The sequence below is a fragment of the Desmodus rotundus genome, chromosome 11 (assembly GCF_022682495.2).
Source record: "Desmodus rotundus isolate HL8 chromosome 11, HLdesRot8A.1, whole genome shotgun sequence".
NCBI lineage: Eukaryota > Metazoa > Chordata > Mammalia > Chiroptera > Phyllostomidae > Desmodus > Desmodus rotundus.
The window spans coordinates 102788626-102810182 of record NC_071397.1 but is presented as its reverse complement, the minus strand read 5'-3'; the positions used below and the strand labels follow the sequence as shown (position 1 = coordinate 102810182).

The following is a 21557-nucleotide window of genomic DNA, read 5'->3' as shown; positions in this document are numbered from 1 at the left end:
CTGAGAAGCATCCACACAGGCCCACACATTGCTTTTGACAAAGGAGAACTTGGGGACGCTAACTTGTGTTTTAAGATGGTCTTCTTTTCCAGGTGGGAATCGTTGACAGGGGCGTCTTTCCCCCTCCGGTGCCTCATGCTGACTCGGCCGGGAGCAACCAAGGTGCCCCCCGGCCTTTGTCCCCTGCCCCCTCTCACATCACGCCACGCCATGCCACGCCACGCCATCTGTGCTAGCACCTCGCATCACATCATGCCTTGTCATGTCATGTCCCTTCCTCCAGAGGCCATGTCATCCTGTCACGCCCCACATCACACCAGCCACGTCAGCACACATGTGAGGTGTCATGTCACACACACCGTGTATCCATGGCCCCACCACCTCTTTGTGGCCAGCGTGCTGACCTTCCGGAGTGCTGACTTCTGTGACAGTTGGCGGGCGTAGGAGCCTTTCTGTGGGAGGTGGGTGCAGACCACTGATGGGCAGGCGCTGAGCCCTCCCCTGCTGCAGGGCGTCGCAGGGACAGTGGGGCAGGCGTGAGGAGGACTCTCAGGCTTCGTGTGCGGAGCTGTGTTAACGCCCCTGCGGGCTTCCGTTTGGAGAGGACACCTCCCCCAAGCCCGGGCTCTCCGGCCGTCGTCCCACGGGTTTCTTGGGAAGGTGTTGTCCCTTCGGCCCACCCCACGGTGCTGCTGCTGTGCTTGTTTCGATTTGCCGCCCACTGAGGGCGGGTCTGCGCCATATCCACGTGGTCTTTGCTGGGAACATGGTTCAGACACCAGGTTTGAAACAACGGAGTTCCTTTGTTTTAGTTTTTAAAGCAGAACTGTGAGAATTACTCAGCGTGGCACCGTCATCCACTCTTCTGAGCTATTTTATGACGTGGTGCAGAGTATTCGTATCGAACACTGAGTGTCAGACAAGTGTAACACAAGCAGCCCTGGCGGCCGGCAGCGCCTCGTCGCTGGAAACCGCAGGCGCGTGGCCGTCTAGGAGCCCATCTCACGCGTTCCGTCGCGTGGGAAAAGCGTCAGCAACGGTTTCAGTTGGTTATGATGGCCGCCGTCCTCCTCTTAGAGGGGCTGTTTGTCTCTGCCGTGTGACCTGTGTCCCCGCATGGGCCGGTGTGAGAGCCCCGGGGCAGACTGCCACTGGAACCGGTTTGGTGGGTGGCCGTGCCGTGTCCCCGTGGGTCCCTGCGGCGGGCACTGCGGACAGCAGAGGACACATTGCCCTCTCGTGTCGAGAGGACGAGGGAAGACGCCCGCTGTTTCCTTACCCTCTCGTGGCCCCGAATGGCCTGGTCCGCGGGTGCTGGCTGACAGGGTGTCGGGGGCCCGGCGCAGGCTCTGGCCACTCGTGAGGACTCCCCTGATTGTCATGGGCACGGTGGCATGTCAGTGTGAAACACTTGCCTCTCTAAACCTGTGTCCACGCAGCCGCTCGGAGCATCGTGAGGGACCAGCCCCTGGTGTTCCACAGCTCGGTCCGGTCGTCGGGGTATGCGGCCGCCCCGCAGTGAGTACCTGTCCCAGGCCCCGTGCATGCGGGAGGGGGTGTGCACCCTGTGGCTGTCGGGGCTCCAATGCCTGGAGTGTGCCCTGCAGGCACCCCCCCGCCCCCCAGGGATGGGAGGCAGGCACAGGCAGCTGCAGAGGGGGGTCTGGCCCTGGTGGGTCCCAGTTGCAGGGCAGCAGCAGCTGCCGAGGAAATGTTTACCGAGTGTCCTGGGTCCCGGCCTGTGGTCAGCCCTCCGGCTCTGACCTCGTGAGGTGCATGTGGCTTCCAGACCACAGCCCCACTCTGTCACCCGGCAGTGGAGCCCCCGCACTCAGAGCTGGGGGTGGGGGACACTCAGCGTGGGCTGCCGGGGGGGCGGCCGGGTTAGGGCCGGGACCGGACGTGGCGTGTGCCCAGAAGTGCAGGTGCAGCCACCTGGCGGCCCCACGGTTCTCAGAAGCAAGATGCAGACACGCTGCCTCCCTGCTCCCACCTCAGACCTGAGCCTGATCTCTGTGTGCCTGAAACGGCCGTTACCTGGAAGCCTGGTGGGTCCCGCAGTCAGTGGGCAGGTCGGGGCCTGGATGGGCTCCCCAGGGCTCCCTGTGGCCGACCGTCCCTGCTGACCTCACGCCCTCCATGCTCCCCCTGAATGTCCCCTGGCCTCCCCATCACCCCTTCTGCCCCAGGCATACCCTGGAGGCCACGGGGCGGGGCTAGCGCAGAGCCCCGCCCTTTCAGCTTCGCTCCCGCTCTTCAGCGGACGGGGACCGCAGGCTGCGTGTCCAGGGCTCTGCGTGTGGGTGAGCAGCACAGGGTTTACTCTCCAGGGTTTCTAGACCCCAGTCCCCTTCCCTTCCCTTCCTGGCCTGACTCGGCCAGTGTTGGTAAGTGACCGGAAGACTCGGTTTGCCACAGACGAGGGGCGCCAATGGCATTTTTGCACTTGCGTGCTCTTCCGCGGATCTTCTAGGAGCTCGGAGCTTGTCTGAGCCCGACGTGCGCTTTTCCCACAGCGCTGCGGCGTTCTTGCCGAAGACCGCCATCAAGGGCGTCCGGGAGAGGCCTTTGGGGCGCAGGAACGCACACCAGCGGTACGGAACCCCACACACTCACCGAGCAAACCCGGGTGACTCGGAGAGACCCTTACACACACAGTTCACCAACTGTTTCAGACAGGCGAGGCCTTATTCATACATGTCTGTTTACACGCACGTGTGTGCACAGCCATGCACGTGTGAAGATCCTTCAGTCACATTTAATTCTGTCGTATTTGTCATGCTTCGGACACTGCTGCTTCACCCGCCACCAACAGCTTTGGAACACTGACTTTTGTTACAGTCTACCTTTAGGGGGTTCTGCAGCGGACTCTTGTCCTTGGTGGGGTCCTTAGGGAGCCACTGGATGGGGGCGCTGGTGCTTGGGCCAGCCCAGCCCTGGTCTGGCAGGGCCAGCAATGTGCTTGCTGATGCGGGCACGCTCCTCTGCCCGCAGCCCTGCCTGGGTGCAGCCGGCTCCGGCTCCATGCCCCGCCCTGACAGGGCCAGCCCTGCAGTCCTGGCCATTGAGTGGACAGCAGGCCATGCGTGTGGGGGACTTCATCCCACACCGTGTGGGCAGAGGTGTGGGCTGCAGGATCCGAAAGATTATTCACTCCAACCTTCATCGGTCAGCCCTTGAGCCCCGTTCCACCTGCAGGTGCCAGCGGACACCAGCGCCGCCCTGCCCCCTGGTCTTGTTACTCAGCGGCATGGCTGTCAGGGGCCCAGAGCCAGGAGCGGGAGCCCCGCCCTGTGAGGCAGCCCTGAGGTGGCGAGAGCAGCCCCATGACCAGGCCCCAGCCGCTCTCCTGGACACTGGGGTGCAGGGGCCTGGCCCTCCAGACCCAGCCACCCTGGGTGACACGGTGGCTCTTGGGGGCCTTCTGTAGAGAGGGTGCAGGCACTACACCTGTCCTGGGTCCAGGCGTCTGGACACTTGAGGTTGAAGGGATGGCCCTGCGTGCTGTGAGGCCGGTGTGTGGACGCGCATGGGAATGCATGTTGGGACACGTTCCTGGATAAGTGTGGATATGCGTGCAGACACACGTGGATGCATGTGTGGGTGGGTGTGGACACGTGTGTGAGCACAGGTGTGAACGTGTGGGTAGGGTGCAGACATGCACTGACGTGTGTGGACACGTGTGCAGGTGTGGTCGGCGAAGTGCAGGCATGCACGGGGATCCGCGTGCAGATGGGTGTGTGCACGTGTGCGGATAAGTGTGTGACACACATGTGGATACGCGTGTGCACTGCCCGGTCGCAGCTGCCCTGCCGTGCTCTGGCCGTCACCATGTTTCTGGGACCCGTAGTGGCGCCGTGCGGTGCGGGCTCCAGGCCGCATCTGCGTGTGGGTCTGGCACCCAGAGCGGGGAGGGCACACGCGTGGCCCCTACAGCCCGCTGCCCCCGCCTGGCCTGGCCACCGCCTCAGGCCGCCCGCAGGCCCCGGCCCTGCGTGGAGAGGCCGCCGGGCGCACTGCCCGTGCTCCCAAACCCGGGATGGGGTGACTCTCCGGTGAAGGAGCCCCTTGCTCCTTCTGTGCGTGGTCAGCGTCACGTGGCCTCCCACGCAGCGTCTGAGCGGGGCAGTGAGACACTTTCCCCAGGCACCTCCCCCTCCTCCCAGCCATCAGGGATCCGGGTCGGTTGATAGTGAATACGATACGTTCTTGGTAATTTATACTGAAAACACCAGCATTTGGGCACCGAGGGACCCAAGTCTTTTAAAGAGCTATTTTGTAGCTTGGAGAGTGACAGTGTGTAGACATTCGAGTCTGACGCAGTGAAACTATACATAGAAGCGGGGAAACCCCACTGGGTTGATTTTCATTTCCCATCTGACCTTGGATCCTCTCTTGGTCTGTGTTCGCACCCATCTTCCTTCAAGTGAGGAGTACCCTTTGGAGAAGTCTGTGCCGACCACACTCCGCAGGCGGCTCACCGTCCCCCAGGGCCCGGCCGCCGTGTGCTGTGTCCAGTTCTCAGGTACAGTATCCAGGGAGGCACCGCTGCAACTGGACTTCACCGACTCTCGGTGGCCCAAGGTTGTGCGGCAGGGTCTTCATTTAGATGGGCTACGTGGGGATCTGAACTCTCTCCTCTTGCCCATGAGTGAGTGGGGCTGGGGCAGAGCCGGGCCGTGACTCCTGGGCTCCCAGGTCTGTGCCCCTCGTCCCTGTGTCCCCTCTCTTCCTCCTCTCTCCTGCGGGTGGCCTGGCAGGACGGCTCCCAGGGAGGAAGGGCCGGCTGAACAGACGGCACCCTGCCCTGGACACTGGTCTCCAGGTCCCGGGGTGGGCAAAGGAGAGCGCACAGGTGATGCCGAGGGTGTCCCATCCACGCTGCTGCTGGCTCCCGCAGCCCGTCTGTCCTGAGGGCACCCAGGTGCCTGTGTCAGACATCCCTCCCAGCTGCTGGCTCTGTTCTACACCAGGTGGGAGAGGTGAGGAGGCAGCTTCGTGGCTCGAGTCGGTCTGGAGCACACGCCTGCTGTGCCTGCCTCGTTGGTCAGTGGAAGGCAGGCCGGGGCCGCCACCCTCAAGTGCGTGACCCGCCTTGGGCCTGAGCATTGTAGTGCATTCCTGAAGGTTTTCACGATTGGCAGCTGTGCTAAATTCCCTCTGTTCTTCCTGCAATTCCAGCCAAAGGCGTTTTAAAGCGATTTGGGGAAATTTCACCTGCAGTCTTACCAGTGAACCAAATGTCCTTGTGACATCTGATCTGCTGGTTGCTCAGCCTGTGATTGTACGCGGAGGGTCCTCAAGTTTGAAGGGCTATTTCTGTCTCATCTCAGGGAAAGGTTTAAACGGAACTGCTTAGCCAGATGCGCTGCTGAAAAGTCTGCTGGCGGGAGGCTGGGTGGCACAGGGTTACTTGGGCGTCCAGGGTTCGGGGTGCAGCCACCCTGCCGTGCATCCCGGCTCCCGGAAGGAAGCCACATGGCCCGCAGTGCCGGGGCTGTGCCGGCGAGGGAGCCGGGACTGCTCCTTTCGGGAGTGGTCGCTTCTTGAGGCAGCACCCCGCGGCGCCCCAGGAGCTCTGCGCCCCTCCTCCCGCAGGCGTGCCTCCTGGGGCTGCAGTTGTGAGGGCCTCTCTCGTTTTCTTGAGCAGGAGACGGGCGGCGGCTGGCCTGTGGCCTCGCCAACCGCTTGTTACTGGTCTTCGATGCCGATCTCACTGGGACGCCTGCTGTTTTCTCAGGTAAGCCGCGTCCAAACTTCAGCAAATGTGTATTTGCTGGCCGGGGTCACTTTGGCCCTGGTCATTGATGGCTGGAGCCAGTTTTGTTTCCTTAAAGACAAGCACAGAGCAGAATCCAGGCTGGAATCGGAGATGAAACAGATTTAACAAACCACACTCCACCCAGCCCTGCTGCCCGGAGAGGACGTCCCCTGCGAGCTGGGAGCTGTGGCTGGTGGCCGGTGGCCAGTGCCCCGCTCGGTCCTGCAGGTTCGGAGTGAGGCTGAATCTGTGGATGCACCGTCGACACTGTGGGAGGCGGGAGGGTGTGCACACAGACACTGCTGAGTGCGGGGAGGCACGTCACCTTTCAGCACGCAGGCATCAGAGGAGCACAGGCCTGTCCAAACTGTTGTCGTGATGACTTCCTGACCCTGCCCTCTGCCCTCTGCCTCTAGCTCCCAATGCCACTTGCTCCCAGACCTGTGTGGCAGATGCAGCAGCACCAGCAACGACAGCTCAGAGAAACCCACGGGGTTTCGACTCGTCCACGTGTGTCTGGACTAGAGAGGTGGGGCTGGGGGAGGAGCGGAAGGCCACACCTGTGGGGACAGGTACCCCTGGTGTGTCCCCAGGCACCCGTGTGGGCTGTCCAGGGGGATGTCCTTGGGAGGGTGGCCCAGCGCCGCTCACTGGGCGTCCGTGGACAGCGCACAGCGTCCAGCTCAGAGCCAGTGCTGGCAGGGCGCCTGGGGGGCTCCGCGAATGCCAGGACCCACATGCACGTCACTTGGTAGCTCAGTAGTTGGCGTAGACGGCAGTGACATCCTCTGGACATTTCTTGAGGTGTCTCATAGCTGGGAAAGGGGCCTGCTGACTTCACGAACCGCAGTGATATTTAAACCTGTCGTTAAAACAAGGGCTTGGTTTCTGTTTTGGGAGAGGGGCCTCCCGCCCCAGCCCTGGCAGCAAGTCACAGTCGTGAGCCAACCTGCGAGACAGGCTGGCCTCTCGGCTCCCAGAAGGCAGCGGGGGAAGGCGGGTAAGCCCATGCTGGGCCTTCTAACTGGGGAGAGTGCTGCTGAGCTAGAACTCCCTGCAGAGCACTCAGCCCCGGAGGGCACAGTGCGGTTCGAGGGCGGCAGGTGATGACTGTGTCCAACTTGAAGGGGTTCAGGTTCCCGCTCGGAAGGGAGACTGTCTCCCGCCCAGCACCGCTGTCGGTGGCACACAGCCTGGGGACAAGGGCCGGGACACATTCCATTAAAATTCCATGGAAGGTGGTGGGCATGCAGGAAAACGATCGATCTTTGTGAAAGGAGGGTGTTCGGTGGCAGGGGCGTCTTGCTTCCTGACCATGAAGTGAGGCTCTGCCTTGTCCCCACGCCCACGCTCATCCGGGGCTGGGCCCCTCAGGGGACCTGGGCCTGGGTGGGGGGTCAGGGCAGGCCTGGGGCCCCACTCGCCCTGTCTGGAGGGCTGATGGCTCGTCAGGGGCAGCAGGGAGGGGAGGGCGAGGGTGGGACGCGTGGGCTACAGTGGACCTGGGCAAATTGGGCTGTTACACGCCATGACCTCCTGTCTGTGTCCCTGGGCCTCGTGGCCTCACCTGCTCTGTGCTGTGTGTCGGGAGGGGGCTCAGAGTGGCCTGACGGCTGTGCTAGGAAATCGAGCTGCTCGCACGGCTGGCATGTCAGTGTGTGCAGGTCCCGCAGCCAGACAGTGGGGCCTTTGCTCCCTGGGCCGAGAGGGTGGCTGCGCTGGGATCTCTGGGCTCCTCGGCAGTGGTGGCAGTGGTCTCGGAGACCCAGACACCGTCCAGTGCAAGTTCACGCTCTGCTTCCCGGCAACTTGTCAGCTAAGCCGCAGAGGTGGTGGCACTCCCGGAAGTGCCCACCAGAGGGCAGCAAAGCCACACAGATAGCGACTGGTTCCCAGCCTGTCTTGAGCTGTGACGGCCCCCTGGATCCACTGGATCTATTTGGTTCTTCTGGTTCCCTGACACACGTGGCCAGGAGACAGTGGGGCTCATCGAGTGATCAGTAGACAATCGCGTGTGATTCCCACGTGGCAGCAGCAGGGGCCAGGGCCCATGCGGAGACCCTGGGGACGGCAGGGCTCTCGCAGCCACCGGGGCTTGTTCTCCACGGCTTCCCTTGCAGAGTGAGGGTTGTGGGCACCACGGGTGGTGCTGCTGATGTGCTCCGACACCCACAGGGTGCCTGCTGCTCCCATGGGCCACAGTTTGTTTTCTGTGATGGTGGGGGGGGTGCACTGACGGGGGCTGGGCCCACGGCATGTACACTCCACTGGCACGACCTCCCAGGTGCCCGGTGTCCTCAGACATGACTGGCTGATGTGGTGGCCGCGGACATAAGGGCCACAGTGTCCGAGGGACCCGCTGCCTGGTTGTGGAGCCTCCTCCGGCGATTCAATGAGACGGGGGAGCCAGCGGTGGGAGGGGAGCCTGCTTCCCGCCCTCCACCTCTTTGTCCACTCTGCGTTCCTATGCATTTGGGGAGCCGGGGTTGGGGACTGGGGATCGACTGTCTCGGGGCGTCAGGGCAACCGGGAGACCGGCTGCTGTGGCCGAAGCTCCTCAGGTTCTTCCCGACAGTCAGGTCACGTGTGAGCACGCTCAGCGGTCCTCTTGACGCTTCCCTTCAATGTCAAGGAAAACAGTTCAAAGTGCGCTCTCGGGACCCGCAAGCGTCTGTATGTTTTGTAAGGTTCTTCCGTGGTTTTAATTTTTTTATTGTTCTGCGACAGTTGTCCCCATTCCCCCTATTACTCTCCCCTGCCCTGCCCACTGCCCACCCCACCTCCCACATTCAGTCCTCCCCCCACCCCTGCTGTCCTGTCCCTGGGTCCTTTACCATGTGCCTTGACTTGACCCTTCCCCTCCTTTGCCTTGTTACCCCCCCCCCCCTCTGGTCACTGTCAGTCTTTCCTTATTTCCACGTCTCTGGTTCGTTGTGTTGATTAGCTTGTACTTCTAGGTGAGATCACATGGTACTTGTCCCTCACCACCTGGCTTATTTCACTGAGCACAATGCTCTCCAGTTCCATCCATGCTGTTGCAAAGGGTAGGAGCTCCTTCTTTCTCTCTGCTGCGTAGAATTCCGTTGTGTAAATGTACCACAGTTTTTTCATCCACTCATTTGCTGATTGGCACTTAGGTTGCTTCCAGCACTTGGCTATTGTAAATTGTGCTGCTATGAATATTGGGGTACACAGGTTCTTTTGGATTGGTGTTTCAGGGTTCTTAGGGTATAATCGCAGTAGTGGAATTGCTGGGTCAAAGGGCAGTTCCATTTTTAGTTTTCTGAGGAAATTCCATACTGTTTTCCACAGTGGCTGCACCAGTCTGCATTCCCACCAACAGTGCACTAGGGTTCCCTTTTCTCCGCATCCTCTCCAACATTTGTTTGTGGATTTGTTTATGTTGGCCACTCTGACTGGTGTGAAGGGGTATCTCGTTGTGGTTTTAATTTTCATCTCTGTGATGGCGAGTTATGCTGAGCATCCTTTCATATGTCTCTGGGCCCTCTGTCTGTCCTCCTGGGAGAAGTGTCTGTTCAGGTCCTTTGCCCACTTTTTCATTGGGTTGTTTGTCTTCCTGGAGTGGAGTCGTGTGAGTTCTCTATGTATTTTGGAGACCAGGCCCTTGTCCGAGGTGTCAGTGGCAAATGTTTCCCACACGGTTGGTCCCCTTTTCCTCTTGCTGCTGTTTTCTTCAGCTGTGCAGAAGCTTTTTATTTCGATGAGTCCCGTTTGTTTGTTTTTTCTTTCACCAAAAAACTACTTGACCTAACGAGTGAATATAAGGTTCTTTTAAAACCTACTCTCAGATGCACACAATTTTGAACTTCATATTTTAAAAAACATGAAATTTAGGAACACATTTGTCAGAAACCACCTGAAGCCTTACAATGAAGTACAGCCTCCATGGGCTTTGGTTCCACCGGGTGTCACTGCTGACGGTAACCCCGGTCCCTCCCTCCCGTCTGTCCCCCACCAGGTCACAATGGAGCCGTGAGCACCCTGGGCTGGAGCCACAATGGCCGATGGCTGCTGTCTGCCTCCCAGGACGGGATGCTGAGGCTGTGGTCGGCACGCAGCAGGGAGGCCGTCCTGTGTCTGGTAATCATGCTGGCCTCTGGTGCCACCCCCTCCACCCCGCCCTGTGCCTGCGAGGTGGTCGGGCAGTCACAGCCTCGAGGGCCGACCTCGCCCCTCGGGAAGGAAGCTAGGAAACGGGCTGACCAGCTGTGTGCTTCAAGGCACCAACAGTTAGTGATGGGAGTGTTCCTAAGGGCGTGTGTGACTGCACACATGCATGCTGTGCCCATGTGCATGACACACACGTGCACACGCCTGCAGTTAGACAAGCTTTACATTTGCTATGGACTCAAAATGGCAAAACCGAGCACTAAGCTGCCAGGACAGAGTTCCACATTAGAGGCAGAGGCAGAGGCAGTGGCCCGGGGCGTGCCAGCGGGAGGAAGTGCCTTCGGGGGGCAGATGAGCCGTTCTGGTGCATTGGAGGAGGCCACTGCACAGCAGACGGGGAAGGGGGTGGGAGGTGACAGGGTGGGGTGGGGTGGGGTGACGGGACCCGAGCCCTGATGTGTCTATCACCTCACAAGCGGGTGGGTCGCCAGCTTTCAGAGACTCGAGTCACATTTTCCTGTGTGTGTGTGTGTGTGTGTGTGTGTGTGTGTCTCACTGTAAATGGGACCGGGCACCAGGACAGCTAATCTGGAAGGGCTGGGGCTCAGCGTGGGGTCTGGCCGGGAGCAGGGGGCGCGTGCTCAGGGGTGAGCTCCCCACGTGTGGGCTGTGCCGAGTGAGCGTGGATGCCTCGCACCTGCTGTCTGAAACCCATGTAAGATTTTGGCTTTAACAGAACCCTTGTTAGCAAATATCTTTGCTGCCAAGTTTTAAGTCTTTCCTTTTAGTTTTTGATGGCCACCCTTCCCACATTGGTGACAGAAAGGTTTGACCCTGTAACCTCGTTTAAAAGGACTCAGGGAGGAGAAACAGCCGCTGGGAGCAGGCTGAGCCGAGACCGTCAGCACCTGTGCTGGGACCGGTGCTCGGTGCTCAGATGGAAGCTCCCTGTTGAAGCAACAGTGTTTCCACAGCGCCGCGGGCATCACGCGATGGTCACGGCCACCGTGTGCTCTGCAGGGCAAGGACGTGTTGGCGCGGCCCGTGCAGGCGGCCCAGTTTTACTACCTCGACGCCTTCCTGCTGCTGTCCTCGGGCCCCGAGCTGCTGCTGCTCAAGTACCATGTGGACACTCGCAAGGACGAGATGAAAAGGTCGGTGGCCAGCCCCCCAGGGCCCTTTCTCTGTGGTGGAGGAAGCTGTGCTTCGTCCGTGTGTCACGGGTAAGAATGGAGCCGCGTGACAGTGGGGGCTGCAGAGAGCTCAGCCAGTGTCCTCTCCCAGCAGGTAGCCATACCTGCGTCCCCAGACGTGCTCCCCAGGCAGTGCTGAGCATGGCGTCCCCAGGCCTGTGTGCCACTCTTGGACCGAGCCTTTACCCCCAAGGACCGGCCTCAACTGGAAGCGGCCACTAATTCCCAAGCCCTTGGGCTCCAAGTATAGGACCTTTACCTGTGTGGCCACAGGCCACAAGCACCTTTCACCAGGCTGTTGTTCCTGCAGGTGGCAGCAGGACTGGCGGCCTTGGTCTGCATTTGCCCCTCCCTGTGATATTTTACCGAGGGGGCCCCCGCCACCAGCGCTTCCTCACTTCTGACCCTTGGCAGACCCGCCTCAGGGCCAGCACTCCTGGCCCCCAACCCCGGGCCACGCCTGCTGTTGGGTTGGAATGAGTGCAGCTGCTGCTGACTGACCACGTGACTCACACTGGGGGCCCCGCCCTGGCCCTCAGCGCTGTTTTATCGTCACTGCTCTAGCCCCTCACGGTCCTGCCACTGCCCAGTGTTCTGGCTGCGCGTCCTCACACACCCTGTCCCCTGTCACACGACCCACTGTCTCTGATGTGCCTTCCCTTGCCTCTGTGGTCCACGGAGCTCAGCAGCCTCCCGTCACCAACTGCTCTCTGCCTCAGCGGCTGTCCTGTTTCTGGGCTCCGTCCCCACACCTGGGACTTCACCTGCTTTGTCCCTGGCGTTCCTGTGGGGCCAGTGCTCTCTGAGCTGCCCCTTCTGGTCCCCTGTACGTGGGAGTCCTGTCCTGCCCCCGTCACCCCAGGAGCACCCACCCGTGGGCCCAGACCCCATGCAGCATCGACCCGCCTGTGGAAGGCGCGGGCAGCGGCCTGGCTCATCCTCACAGAGTCCCTGAGGGGCTCGGCCCCCTCACCTGCCTGCGCCTGCCCGAGGCCTGACCTCCGGCCCCGCGCTCCCGCGCTCCCCTGCCCCTCTGGCCGCCTGGCCTCAGCCCCGCCCCGCCCTCCTGGTGCTGCTGACCAGTACTGTACTCTGCACGGTCACGGTCAGGGTTCAGACCACACACTTATCAAGCCTTTAGAATACGTTAGGAAAGCACGTTTGGACGGTAGTACAAACCCTTTATTAGTGATTGGATGTCTCGGTACGCATACAGAATTACTTTAGAATTAGGAGAGAAGCGTGCTTTCTCATAGACAGCGGTGAGTTGTTTTTGGCTGTATGTAACAAAATTTTTTTCATGGTGTGTTGCAAAATAAGGTAGCTCACATTTGCTCAGAGTTATAGAACATGCTATTAGGTGACATGAAAACTTCCTTGGATTTGAATGATTTGCAGGCAGGATGCTTCATTGTAGTGGAGGCGAACAGAGCTGCTGATTATCTTCGCCTTCTTTCCAGGTACAAACAGAGGAGCGGGTGCAGCCCCGTCTTCAGGCTCCCCATGGCAGGCGCTGCGGAGGTCACCTGCCTGTCCGCCGTCAACGAGTTCTACTCCTGTATCCTTTCTCCCTGAGCTCCGGGCTCCGCGCTGGGCGGGGGCGGGGGGGGGCACAGACCCTGAGTAATCACTCTAGATAACGTCACAAGTGCATCTCAACAGTGAAAAGCGCCCCACGAGAAAACTGACGCAGCAGAGTGTCTCCCCTGCCATTTCTCCTCGCTGGCTGGTGGAGCAGCCTGTGGAGACCCCGAGCGTGTTCAAGTCAACGCCACGCCCACTACGCGCACCTGCTGACTAGGCCGACGGCCTCCGGCCCCCACGTGGAGGCTGCAAGGCCCAGAGCAGCTGCCGTTCAACGGAATGTCAGGTCGAGCCCAAATCTGTAATGTTCTGAGGTTGTATGGCTAACGGCACCCCTTTTAATTAAAAAGCCTTGATTTAAATTTACGTAAAAGCAAAAATCATAACCTTCAGGAATTTATTTTATAACATTTTAATTTATTCAAAGCCCTGATTTAGATTCTTTTGAAGAATTCCGTTGCTGAAATTTCACAAGGGCTGGTGTAAGGTGCTAGAAGGTTCTTGTATACGCTGGTAGATGTTGTTATTTCGATTCCAGAACCTTTGCTGGAAACAGCGCAGCACAGCCGCCCGCAGAACGTGTCGTCTGTCCCTGCAGCCGCGAGGGCGGCTCTGCCTGCTCTGGGGTCAGCAGCGTCTCAGCGTCATGTCCAGCGCTCGGTCTGCAGTGCACGCTTTTTGGTGTTTTCGTGTATTTTTCTGCCACGTATACTTTTCAGCATTCTCGGCTGGACACGGGCAGTTGGGCAGTTCTGGGGGTGATGTGACCCTAAGTTCGTACGCTGTCCTCGCACACCAGATCCCTGCAGTTGGTCACACTCCCTGGTGATGTGTTCCCTGCTCACTTGCGCAGCCTGGGCCCCGTGAGCCGGCCCCGCGGGCTCTGCGGATGCTCATCTCAGCGCTGTCTCCCGGGCCCACCGCCGGTGCGTCCGTGTCCAGCTGCTGTGCTGCCCACCGCTCCCCTCAAACCTCACTCAGCTGTTAGCGGAGCTCTTGGACTTTCACCTTGAGATCAGCTCTACCCTGGGGCCTCCCCCTTGTCCTTAGCAGTCCCCCAAGCTCCATCGGCACCTGGAGACGCGGGGCTGCATGGGGCGTGGGGCCGGGACGTAGACCGTACCTGACCCCCACGACCCCCAGGGCAGAGTTCCCTCACTGAGTAAATGGGGCTTGAGAGCATTCCCTAACACGACCCCGCAGACCTCGTGCTGGCCGCTGGCCGGAACAGGGCCGTGGAAGTCTTCGACCTCAATGCGGGCCGCAGCGCGGCCGTGGTTGCGGGAGCCCATGCACGGCCTGTGCACCAGATCTGCCAGAACAAGGTGCGTGCTTCACACCGCGTGTCCCTCATGAGATGTGACCTTCGTAGCGTTGAAGTGGCGTCACTCCGCTGCGACCTTGTGAGTTTGCCCCTGCTCGGGAGGCGAGCGTTTGCTGAGCACTGTCATTCCGAGCCTTGATGTTTGACACGAGCACATTTTCACATTGTGTTGGACGTTAAGTTTTGTATGTTGGTCTTGGATTATTTTAAGGGCCCGTTTTCAACTGCACTAGTGATACGACCTCTCTTAAATCTCACCGAGGGTGTGGGTGTGCCCTCACTGAGGGCCTGAGGGATGGCTACACCGAGTCTGGACTTCTGGGTGTCCGGTACAGCTGCTCCATTTGGACAGAGAAGTGGTTTAAAGCCCCCGTGGGGGGTCCAGGCGTGGACCGGAGGAGGAGAGCCCGTGGAGGAACTCATGTCTCGCAGTGCAGCTCGGGGTGCTTTGTCACTCAGGACAGCGGTCCGGAGGCCTCGGAGCAAGCTTGTGTTTGGACCGCAGCCGCAGTTTTGGCTTCTCACATGTTTGGAGTGGCTTTCCAGATTGCGGGCTGACCTCCCAGTGCCGGCTGAGGTCACGTCACAGAGCAAGGGCATCGCTTTCTAAAGGGAAGTCTCGCGACACTGGTGGAGACACTGTTGTCCGCGGTTTGCGTGCGGCATTCCCGGTCCCCCGTGCGCTCCTGCTTGGTGATCAGTGTGAGAGGGAGAGAAAGCACCGGTCCTGGGCCGCGGACTTCCAGCTGCCCTTCTGGATCAGCGAAGGCCCTGGGGGGGTGCGGCACCTGCGGGGTGGGCAGGGTGTTTGCTCCCTGGCAGGGTCTCTGTGGTCTTGGATGGGGGTCTTTGAGGACATCTGTCTTGACTCCTTTTCCCATCACTATCCCCTCGGAGGCAAATTAATGAGGACATTTCAAATCATGATGCAGGAAGGTTTTCCTGGTTTATATATGGAAAATACCAGCTTGGAGAGTGTTGTTGGAGAGAAGAGTACGTTGCTTCCTGTGTCTGTGCAGAATCACCTGGCTTAAAACAGAACGGGAGGACCTGAGACACCGCACAGGGGGCCTCGGGTGGACACAGGCGTCTCTGTGCAGCGTGCCTCTGCCGAGACAGCGACTCCGGGGCCGCAGGACTGGTCGGGCAGCTTCCCGAGTTTCCGTCTGTGCCCCCGGGGGCCGAAGCTTGTGGCAGGGACAGGCCCTCTGCCCCGAACGTGAGAGCCGTGGTCTCCCGCGGCTGATGTCACAGTCAGGTCTGCCAGGACGTGGCTCAAGATCGATTCTTAGACCTTGCATATCTCTGCGCTTTTAAATGAATTTGAAAATTGAGTCAAATACTTCAAACAATCGTTAGGTATTCTGATTTTTTAAATTCAAATGCAACTCAGTTAGAGGTTGGTGGGCAACCTTGCTTCATGGAGTGTGTTGGGGTAACATTGGGGTGCCACTGGTGAACGGCACTGGGTGGGCTTCAGGGCCCAGTCCTGTCTGCTGGAGTGTGCGTCCACACGGCGTCCGGCGTCGCCCTGTCTCCCTGCACTGACCCCGCACTCCCTGCGCTGACCCCGCACCCCCTGCACTGACCACTGCAGGGACGTTTGACGTGGGGCGCTGCAGGGCTCGTCGGGCTGGCCGACTCCGGCCACTGGGTGTTCCAGCGACTCTGTGGGCCCAGAACAGCGTCTGTGCCGGGCGTCCGCTCACTCGGCATTTGCTGATTGGAGTGACAGCCGCCCTTCGCCGCCGGGAGGAGCTGGTGTTCGTGCAGGAGCCAGGGCACAGGGCCCGGTTCCTGGAAAAGGCCAGTCAGCGCGCAGGTCTCGGGGGTCGAAGTCTGACAGGCAGCCTCGGGAGGGGTTTAACGTGTTCTCAGGTGCAGCAGGTGACGTGTACGAAACTGAAGCCCTCTAACGCGCACTGTCTGAGAATTGGTGCAATTGGGTGCTGCTCAGATTTTCTGGGTTCCTCTGGGTCCTCAGTTACTATGGCTCAGCGAGAGTTCGCTGGAAACGCCCACCGTCGTCGTGCCCGAGGGACAGCAGCCCAGCCGTGAAGGTGGACGGGAGCTCTGGGCCGTGGTGGCCCCTTCACACCGGCTGCTGGCACGTGCTGCATGCCATCTCGGCACACCGCGGGCTCTGTTCGCCTGGCCACTGCGTCTGTGACCGTTGTCCCCTCACCGTCCCAGTTCTATGTCTTTACGCTGAGGGTGCTGGGCGACGCCGGCTCACAGAACCGCACGGGGCCAGGCATGCGGCTCGCCGAGCTTCACGTGCGCCCTGCGCCTGTAGCCCCTAGCGACGTCTCTTCCTGCCCCGTTTCCCCCCTTTGCCCGCCTCCACCTGCCCCCTTTCCCTCAGGCCGTCCCCACTTGGGCCTGTGTCTGTGGCCATATATGCGTTTGGGGTCTTTCTGCTCGATCCCTTCACCTTTCTTCTCATCATTTTCCTGTGTGGACACTGGTCTGTCAGCATCTCCGTGTAAATACCTGTTTCATTTCTCTTTTGCTTTTCCTATTCTTTATATCCTGCTGCGGTTTACTGGGAAGCCCTAAGAACCTGGTCTACATGGAAACCGAGGAGACTCAGAAGCCTCGGACCCTGTGCGCTGCCGCCCTCTGTTGGTCGTCGCTGGGAGGCGTGGTCACGGCACCAACCCGCCCGTCTGTCTGTCGATAGTTAAGTTTTCAGGCAAACGGCTGTAGAGGGAGTGCAGTGAGCTCTCTCAGGAGGCGTAAGTCACACTGTTCGTCGGTGGCAGCAGCCTGGGGACGCTGAGCCTGCTACAGCCGGGGCAGTCAGGGTGCGTGCCCTCGGGGGTCGGCGCCAGGTGACACACGCATGCCACCTCTCACCCGGGTCGTCACAGGGGTCTCGGGGACGGTCATCAGCAGATGGCCGACTGTGGATCGTGACCTGTCTTCAACAGGCAGCTGCGGGGACTAACACCTCGGTCCTGTGGTCTTTCCCCCGTGTGTCTTTGCGCCGTCCCATGGCTCTGCAGAGAGGGGAGTGGGCAGTGAGTCTCAGGGTCGGAGCACACCGTCAGCGGCCATTCCCGTGGAAGGGGTTTGGGAGTCCAATTAGGAAACTGTTAAAAAGAAGAAAAACATTTCCCCTAATTTCTCACTTCAGACTCAGCTGTGAGGCGGCAGCAACACAGGGAGTGTGAGTCCAGTAGTAGTGAATGAGTGTGAATGCAGCCTTCAGAACACACACCTCGGTCTTGTCCTCTGCTTCGCAGGGATCGTCTTTCGCAACCCAACAGCCTGAGGTGTACAACCTCTTCGCCACGACGGCCATAGGTGACGGGGTTCGACTGTGGGACCTGCGGACCCTGAGGTGAGGCCCATCCGGCCGGCGGTGACAGCCGGGGTGGGGGTGGGGCGTGCACCCACGCGGGCCCCCAAAGAGAAGTCTGCGCACAGGCAGCAGAGCCCACACGCGCCGGGGAGGGAAATGGCAGCCTGGCACTGCCCTGTGTGGGGCTGTGGCCCATGCATTGAGAGGCCCAGGGCAGCCACCGGGTGCTGGCACACGGCAGCGGTGCCCGCTCAGATTTCGCCATCCTGGCAAAGATGTTCCAGCAGCTACGTTAGGCCAAATGATCCCAATGTATTCTGCATGTAACAAGCAGGGTAAATACTTTCACATGCGTACACACGAGGTGGGCAAAGTGGGTTTACAGTTTATTCTTGTATTGTTATTTGTTGGTCCTTGTATGATCACTTGTGTTATTCGTCTTTCCCCTACGGACAACTGTAGCCCTACTCTGCCCGCCCTGTGTGTGGGGACAGGCACCTGCGAGAGCACAGGTAGCAGGGTGTCCGCAGTCTGCTGTTTAATGCTGAGCAGGCACCAGCCCTGTGGGTGCGGGCTGTGTGGAGGGCAGGAGCCACCTGAGGGCGCCTGGGCTGGGCGTTGGCCCGAGGAGCCCGGCTGCTGCCTGCACACGTGGCAAAGGCGCTCTTTGCACAGCCCTGGCTGTCCCCAAAGGTGATGGCAGTTTTTCTCGAAAAAACTGGCATCGATTTCCTGACGCCTTTTTTACAATAAACAGATCTTACGTGGCACTTTGTACATAGTTGGCTGTAAGGCTTAACCTGCCTCGATAGAATGTTGCACCTCCCAAAAGGTTTTGAATCATTGATTTAAATTATTTGTGATTTTACAAGGTTAGTTTATGTTTTTAACAGTATGTTTATCACTTAATAGTCTTCACGTATAAAGAGTTCCATTAGTGTTAGCTTGGGCCTCTGAGGAATTATGATTCTGGAAAGTCCTTTAACTACTTGCGAAGATTCTTGCCGAGGGTTTAATATCCTCACGTATAAAAGCTGTCTTATTGGTTTGTTCATTTTTCTTAAGAAAAGCCACAGGTCAGTATCTTTATCCTAATTTGTGTTAAAAATGAACAAATCATTTTCTCCTGGTGTTTCCTTTATTTTCCTGTAGGTGTGAGCGCCGATTCGAAGGCCACCCCAGCCGTGGCTACCCGTGTGGCATGGCCTTCAGCCCGTGTGGGCGGTTCCTGGCCAGCGGGGCCGAGGACAGGCACGTAGGTGCTCGTCGCTGCTCCCAGAGGCCCCGGCCTCGCTCCGGGGGCGGGGGGTATCGGGGTGCACGTTGGATGAGACTGGAGTGTGAGTCGCGAGACTGCCACACGTGAGTGGAATCTTAACGACAGCAGTGAGCAAGCAATGAGAGGCCTTTGGGGTGTGTTTAGTGAAGCGCAGAACTTTAACCCCCACTCGTCACTTCATCCCTCACTAGAGCATGTATCTGCTTGCTGAGTGTTAAGTACGTGCTGTATTTTCTTTGAATTACCAGATAGCACCACTCACACATGAAATAACGCGTATGTTATGATAGATTTGGAGCAGATACTGACCTATAGAGCCATTTGTCCTTCACATGTTTGAAAGGCCTGGTGCTAGTCCCTATGGCTGCTGTGACGAGTGACCACAAACTCGGCAGCTTCAATGACAGAGGTGTGCTCCTGCTGCCTGGAGGCTGGGGTCTGATGTTGGGCAGTTGGGAGGCCAGGCCCCTCCTGGGCTCCAAGGGGACCGGCCCTTGCTGCTTCCACTCCTGCTTCTGGTGGCCAGTCCTCGGTGCTCTTGGGCTTGGGGCCTCCCCTGCAGTCTCTGCCCTGTCCTCACACGGCCGCCCACCCTCTCTGTGGGTCCCGAGTCTCCCTCTCCTTTCCGTGATGAGGACCCTGGTCCTCGGACTCCCTAGGTCCATGACACTCTGTGGTCCTCAGCTTCCGACACCTGCAGAGGTCCTGTTTCCAAATGGGGTCCACTGGCAGGCGCTGGGGTTGGGACTCGGACAGCTTTGGAGGACACCATGCAAGTCACACCAAGTCTACGAGGGTTACATAAACCAAAACACTTGCAGAAATTCCCCAAAACGCAAGGAAATCATAACGTTTATTTGGAAATAATCACCTTACAATTTGAGAGTCACATTTACTTTCTAAAATATCTTTCTTACTCAGTTTATCTGGTGAGAATTGAATTTAAGAATATTGAAAACTATTTTTTGAAACTCTTAAATAGGAAAAGTTATTTGAAATTTTACTAGCTCATAATCAGCTGTGCTCCGTTGCTGTCTTTGTCATCTGCTGGGTTAGCACTGGAGTTCATCTCGGTGTGAGGCGGTGCAGGTGTTTTCAAAGAAAGCAATGTATTCTCAAACTTGATTACCATGCAGCTAATTAATAATTTGCCAATTTATTAAAGCAGTTTAAAATATTAAAATAAGTAACATTTATTTGACAATATGAACTATTTGCCACCATCTTGGATACACTTCTTAAAAATTTTACTATTATTATTCCTTTTGCAATTTTGAATAAAAACTGTGCCAGCACTACCACCAGCATGAACAGCAACAAAATCATGGAATTTTTGGGTTTTCCTCTAAATTGTTTCTCTGCATCCAGGCATGTACCCCAAACTCTCTTGCCAAGTTCAGTCCACCCATGTATTCAGTTAAATCGTCTTTTGTAACATCTTATTGCGTGTAATAACTTCCTGGTCTTCAGGTAGAATGTAAAATCCTCATTTGCTCCAAAGGCTTGAACATTCCTGTTGTTACCCAGGAAACCCCGAGACGACCTGAGCTTGTTCTCTCAGGAGCCAAATGTAAGCCAGCTGTGCACACTGGATTTCCTTGAAATTTTGGATCCCTGTTTTTTAATTCAACATACGTGAGTGCAGCTTGGAAATATAACAACTGAGATTAAGAGTGTAAAGATACACAAACACTGGAAGCAGGAAGACAGGAAATGGAGCCAGTGTGAGACAACTTACGTGTGAAGTGGACTTGAAGGCCCAAAGCGTTGCCAGTGGTAACGAGGGGCATTTAATAACCACAGCAGCAGTCTGCGCGGAAATTGTCCTCATCTGAACCTGTGCACCTAATAACAGTTTCAGGTATGTGAAGCAAAAGAATTGCACTACGAGTCTGAGAAGAGAGAAATACCCTCTGTCATGGTGGAAGATTTTATCAATGGCCGGGAGACCAATCACGGCTGATCACGCTGCTTTTCTGCTCAGAATAGCCTGCTGGTTCTGCAGCGTGACACAGAAAATAAACATGCACGTTCTGTGTGGCGCTGGGAACCTCCGCGGTGTGTCTCCAGCTTGCCTGTCTACCTTCGTCTCTGCCCTCCTGTGTGTCCTGTTTCTAGCCCACGGTGCCATAGAAACTCCGTGTACGGCAGCCCTTTTTATAACACAAGATGAGGAGGAACCAAAACCAGTCTCTCAGACGACGAGACCACACCACAGAAGTGTGCCTTCTATTCTGAGGAAGCCTCGCAGTACAGTTGCAGGTGAGCTGAACTAAATTAAGAAAACAGACTTCAACAGAGGAGCCGAAGCAGAAACACAAGAGCTCGGAAGTGAAATTGCTGGACAACAGGAGTGTGTGAGATGAAAACTCGCAAATTTAGGAAAGTGAGAGAAAACACTTTTCAAAACTCAAGACCAAGTTTGAATGAATGCAGTACAAAGTATACACAGCAGGGCACACAGCAAGGGGTAAAAATTGGTGAATAAATTTAATCTGAGCCCAGGCTGGTGTGGATTGAGCGCCAGCCTGTGAACCCCAGGGTCACCAGTTCAATTCCCAGTTAGGGCACATCCCTGGGTTGCCGGCCAGGTCCCCAGTAGGGGGCACATGAGAGGCAACCACTCATTGATGTTTCTCTCTCTTTATCCCTTCCCCTCTTTCTAAAAATAAATAAAATCTTAAAAAAAAAAAAAAAAACACAACACAAAGCCTAGCAACTGTTGGTGCACTGGGCCTCTCACACAACCTTCACTCAGGGAGCAGTGGGGACTGAGCCACCCACCTGCACTGTTCCTGCTGGATGAGCCCTTAGCCCCTGGGATCCTGTTTCAGCCAATAGGACTGGGGCTTTCCCCATCCAATCAGAACTGTGCAGCTGGGACCAATCCCAGTGGCTCTATTATGACCAATGAGGACAGTGCCTTTTGGGCCAATCAAATTGTGAGGATTTGGCATCCTCATTTGCATGAGGACAGA

At 57.8% G+C, this 21557-nt stretch overlaps 1 protein-coding gene across 21 annotated transcripts in view; it reads left to right on the top strand.

The window, feature by feature from the left end:
• WDR27 (WD repeat domain 27) overlaps window positions 1-21557 on the top strand; it is a 96569-nt gene that overhangs the window by 20293 nt on the left and 54719 nt on the right. For 8 of the 21 annotated variants that reach the window (XM_053913540.2, XM_053913538.1, XM_053913534.1 and 5 more), the window contains 10 exons: window positions 1440-1518; window positions 2517-2594; window positions 4428-4525; window positions 5651-5740; window positions 9741-9862; window positions 10913-11046; window positions 12546-12643; window positions 13873-13994; window positions 17242-17339; window positions 18453-18662. In XM_053913540.2, coding sequence (XP_053769515.1) covers window positions 1440-1518; window positions 2517-2594; window positions 4428-4525; window positions 5651-5740; window positions 9741-9862; window positions 10913-11046; window positions 12546-12643; window positions 13873-13994; window positions 17242-17339; window positions 18453-18662 — 1129 coding nt within the window. Of the gene's footprint in view, window positions 1-1439; window positions 1519-2516; window positions 2595-4427; window positions 4526-5650; window positions 5741-9740; window positions 9863-10912; window positions 11051-11183; window positions 12644-13872; window positions 17017-17241; window positions 17343-18452; window positions 18663-21557 lie in introns of those variants that run through there. The other 13 variants (XM_053913539.1, XM_053913544.1, XM_053913536.1 and 10 more) reach the window with 7 other exon arrangements.